This window comes from Pteropus vampyrus, unplaced genomic scaffold (assembly GCF_000151845.1).
Source record: "Pteropus vampyrus isolate Shadow unplaced genomic scaffold, Pvam_2.0 Scaffold227, whole genome shotgun sequence".
In the NCBI taxonomy this organism is placed as follows: Eukaryota; Metazoa; Chordata; class Mammalia; order Chiroptera; family Pteropodidae; genus Pteropus; species Pteropus vampyrus.
This window is the reverse complement of record NW_011889008.1, coordinates 1,098,055-1,102,645: the sequence shown is the minus strand read 5'-3', so window position 1 is coordinate 1,102,645 and position 4,591 is coordinate 1,098,055. Positions and strand designations below refer to the sequence as shown.

The 4,591-nt window shown below is 57.2% G+C and overlaps 1 protein-coding gene across 1 annotated transcript in view; it reads right to left on the bottom strand.

Moving 5' to 3' along the window:
• NPLOC4 (NPL4 homolog, ubiquitin recognition factor) overlaps positions 1 to 4,591 on the bottom strand; it is a 52,888-nt gene that overhangs the window by 5,877 nt on the left and 42,420 nt on the right. Inside the window, exons 13-14 of the mRNA XM_011373724.2 lie at positions 3,197 to 3,268; positions 470 to 608 (exon numbers count right to left, since the gene is read on the bottom strand). Coding sequence (XP_011372026.1) covers positions 470 to 608; positions 3,197 to 3,268 — 211 coding nt within the window. The remainder of the gene's footprint in view (positions 1 to 469; positions 609 to 3,196; positions 3,269 to 4,591) is intronic.

The window sequence follows — 4,591 nt, the reverse complement described above, 5'->3', positions numbered from 1 at the left end:
GCACACACTCTCTGACCGAGCTGTTTTCTGCAGCGCCTGCTACAAATGAGACCATCAACCATCAACGTGCGACACGCAGGCAGGCGGTTCCGAGCTGGCCTGGCCTGCGGTGACAGCGGAGGCCATGGCACGCGAGGCCACACGCTCTCACGCTGCCTGAGAAACGCAGCAACAAGGCAGGGCCCGAGCGAAAAGCAGAGCGAATCAGCCCCACGAAGAAAGGGCGCGTGTCAAGAAACAACGCAAAGTTGTAAGATGGCACAAAGGGACGAGTAAATTTTGGAAAAAAAAAAAAAGGGACGTCAACTAAGAATGGGCCTCGTGGCAAATCCTTAGGCCTGAACTGGTGGGGGTTTGCCTTGGTGGTCGGTCACCCGTCACCAGCCAGTGCAGTGGAAAAAGGCCCTGCGGGGCTGTCAGGGAATGACCCCGGGCAGTCCGGGAGCTGAGTGAGGACCAGTCTGGGAGCTGAGCAGAGCCCCGTGACTGCACTGCTGTGGCCGGGAGCTTACCTGTGTCTCACCCAGCACATCCCGGTTTTCAATAGGAAACGGATTTTGCGAAATAGAAAAAGTATAAACTGGATCCTTGGGGAAAGTTGTTGTGATCTAAGGAACAAAGAGACAAACCCATGACAAACTGTGCTGTGAACTGGGGTGTGTGCAACCCTCAAGAGCCCCCTGCTGCCCCGAGCCCCAAGTTCCTCACAGCTGCCAGAGGCCTAGCTGTTCCACCTGAAGGGGGGAAGTACCCATGAGCATCGCCCAAATGAAAATCAAAACCTGACTCTGGGAAGCAAACTAAGGATCCACTCTCATCATTTCTAAGATGGTGGGCAATTTGAGGCCCGCAGATAGGCCTCTGACATACACGTTCGAGCCTTACTGGGACCACCCGGGGCGCAGCTCCCATGTGATGAGCCTGCCACACAGCTGCTCTGCAGCTGTGGAAGGATCCCAGGACGAACAGGGGACAGGAGAGGCACAAGAAGGCATCTCAGGAGCTGACTGCTGTCATCACGGGTCTGGAGAGCCCGTGCAAAATCAGCCCGAGGGTTCTGAGAGCCGCAGGGGTGAGGCCCTTGACCTCGGGGGCAGTGCCACAGGCCAGGGAGCGTCCAGGTAGGCAGAAGGGAGGCTTCGGGGATGCAGGGCACAGCGTCCCGCTTTCCCCTGAAGATGGGGAGGGCCTGCGTCAAAGGGCCTCAGCCCTTCCTTTGGCTCAGACATCCCTTCGTGGTGACAGGGGGCATTTAACCGAGGGAAGCTACAGGGACAGCAGTCAACACGTGAGAACTGGCACAGACTGTTTCTCACTCCCGGCAGATGCCCCCGCGGGGGCACGAGTGCGAGCTGTCGGCTCCCTCTCGGTGGACCCGGCATCGGCGGCAGCAGACTGCGCCGCACCAGATTTAGGGCAGCTATTCTGGTTCCTCCGGGGCTATTTCTAAAGGAGGAAAACGTTCTGGTCTCTGTTCCACCTCGGCGAAGGCAGAGACTCGCAGTGACCGCGTCAGCGCTCTGAAGGCTGAGCCGAGCCGCTGGTCTCTCACCACCAAGGCCACACGGCCTCGTGGAGACGGCCATGGACGCAGCTACAGGGCCACTACGTTTACCTGCAAAATAAAAATGACCGAGGCTGCGCCTCCTGAGGCCGCCGTGAGGACTGAATGCGCTCAGATGCTTAAAGCCCCGGGCCAGGCTGCTTCTGTGACTTGGAGGACAGCGAAGGGCTGTCCATGCTGCTGAGGCAAAGGTCTGTGGATGGCCCGCGCCCCTCCCTTTGGGGAAGCAAATATGGCAGTGGATGGGCACCATGGAACACCTACTAGTAAGTGTGGAAATAGTGCTTGTCAGGCCTGTAAGCACCCCTTGGAGAGATGCCTGGGGGAGAAGAGTCAGGGCGGCAGGCATCCTGGCCTGGGTTTACACCCTCCCCTCTGCTCCCCAGCCCCTCTTGGGGTCGATGGGCTGATGCCTGGACACATCCAGAGAACCTCCACAGGAGCCCAGCGGGGTGCGGCTCATCCCTTTCCCTGCCTAAAACAGCCACCCGGTCACAAGATTTGAGGACCAGACGACCCTGGCCACGCCATGGGCCTGGAGCTGGGCGAGGAGCTGGGCACACGTGTCCGGGCACCCGCCATCAAGAGACTGCTTCAACTTCTTCCACAAGAACAGAGAGCTTGGGTATCACAGGGTGGCATGTCCCGTTGTCAACCAACTACGAATGGAGCACTGCACTGAGGCAGGAAAAGAGCCCTTCGTAAGAGGGGCAGGGGCCGCCGGGAGGGAGACCTCAGGGAGCTGGCCGTGACTCACGCCGACTCCTAAGTATGTGCTCCATCGGTCTGTTTCCGTCTCATTTGGACGCCCTGTGGTCTAAGACACGGATGCCTCCACGGCCAAGGTCATAAGCATGTTCTCGGGAGCTGGCAATTGCATGGAGCACGACGGGCTCAGTTCCTGGGGACCCGCTGCTCCAAATGCAATGAGATTTTATAGCCTGCATCACATGCCTATCCCGCGTCCAAATGCAGCCCGAGCAGACCGCGACAGGCAGCAGCTAGGGAACATGCCACTCCCGTCACCTCTGTTGACTGCTGCAAATGGGTCGGGCTTCCGTCCTGCAGTGCCCGCGGCCTTGATCTGTGGCCACAGCTACACGAGCAGAGCAGGCCGCCGGACAGGGGCCGAGACTCTGAGAAGACGCATCGGAGCCAGGTGCCTTCGCAGCTCCTGGAGTCCTCCAGGAAACCACACTGCTCCTCACTCAAGAAGAGAATCATGGCTGTGTCCCTCGGGGACCAACTCAGAGTGGCCTTCCATGAGCCCACCCTATGGCATCTGAGCCCTGAGCTGGACAGCGCCTACACATGCTGCACAGGAGGCCACGCCAGGTCGCTGGCCTGCAAAGGCTACTCGGCCTGGTCAGTGACCCTTTGTTGTACTTTAGCTTGGGAGAAGTTAGCCCCTAAGTTGTTTTTAAGGGAAAAAATCCTGAACCCAAGAAAAAAACCCTTAAAGTTGTGAGCTTTTCAGGGATGCCAGGAGCTTGACAATTCCAACACCTCCTGGGTACCTGTCCCGTGCCGGGCAGAGGGGCAACTGTCCAGGTTGTGCCACCCTCGTGCAGGCCCACCCAGCAATCCTGCTCAACACGGCCACTGGGAGCTGGGCGGGGGGCGAGCACTCACATCTATGATCAGGTACTCCACGGGCAGGGGCCGGGCCAGCTGGGTGATCTCGTTGCCGAACTTGTCTAGGTCCTGGAACAGGAAACAGAGGTGAGCGGCGTGGGTGAAGGGTGCTGCCCAGGGCCCGCTTCTCCTTCCACATGCTTGGCTCACTTTTCAAATTATTTCAACCCTTGCTGAAATGTGTAACGAGCAAAAGGGAGAACGTGCCTTTCTGCAACGGATCCGCCACCCATCTTTTCTTGGAGCGCCTGAGGCAGCCCTGACACCGCCCTGATGAGGGCGCACAGCGCGCTCCGGGCTGACGGGAGTCTCCGCGGGGAGCGCGCGCTCCTGCCTCGCCTGGTGCCCGCCCGCCCTCAGGTGACACCTGTGCCCACTCCTCCTCTGCGAGCCTGCTCAGCTGCAGGTCTGAATGCTCATTCTTCACGCTCTTACACCTCTGAAAACCCATCTTTATGGAGACTTAATACTTGTACCTTACTAAGAAAATATGCACACAAATGAGTACACATACACACAAGTACGCAGACCCCCGCCACCAATCTGTCAAAGCCTAAACTTGTTTTGCTTTGTCAAATGTGTGGAACATAAAGTTTAATTATGGGGAAAAATGGCCAGCATATGTTCATTAATCATAAAATGACAATTAGATCTGATTTATGTCAAACATGCTGTGTTCACACAGAGCTCTAGAAATAAACTCATAAGAACCGATGCTTTTCATTAACGATTCTGCAAGAGGGGGGTCATATTTTCTATCTAAATCATTACTTAACATTATATAAATCATTCACTGAGCCACACATAAATTATACATCCATAACTCCCAATTACGAGGACTTACATAAAAGTTTCTGTTTATTAAAGCTCTCAGACCCGAAGGGGTGCTGAGCGGACCCCCCCACCCCTGAGGCAAGCAGGGGGACGCAGGCCACCCCAGCACAGCCGCACCTTCCTGGGGACGCCAGAGACCATGCTGTCTTTTGAGACAAACGCCACAGACTGTTCCTAAGTCAGACCAAGTCCTCTGCCCTCACGGGGGGTCCGAGGCCCCATCTGGCCTTGCTCCAGAAATGGCGATTCCGGCTGGGGCACAGCTCAGTGTACCCGCGCCTTCCCGACATGCTCTCTGTTCACAACCAACAGAGCTGCCAACAAGAACTTGACCTTTTCCCTTCTCAGAAAGCGGTCCAAAGCCGTCTAACCAGCTGTCTACACAAGGGCGCGAAGCACCCCATCCAAGGGTGCCTTCCTGGGAACACACAGCTGTCTGTCTGTCTGCCCGCTCTCCTGTGAAGTGTAGGGGTTGTCGGTGCCTCCACATGACAGCTGTGTCCTGTGCTCGTTTCTGCAGAGGTCAGGCTGGGCCCGGCCTTCTGCGGTGCTACCGGC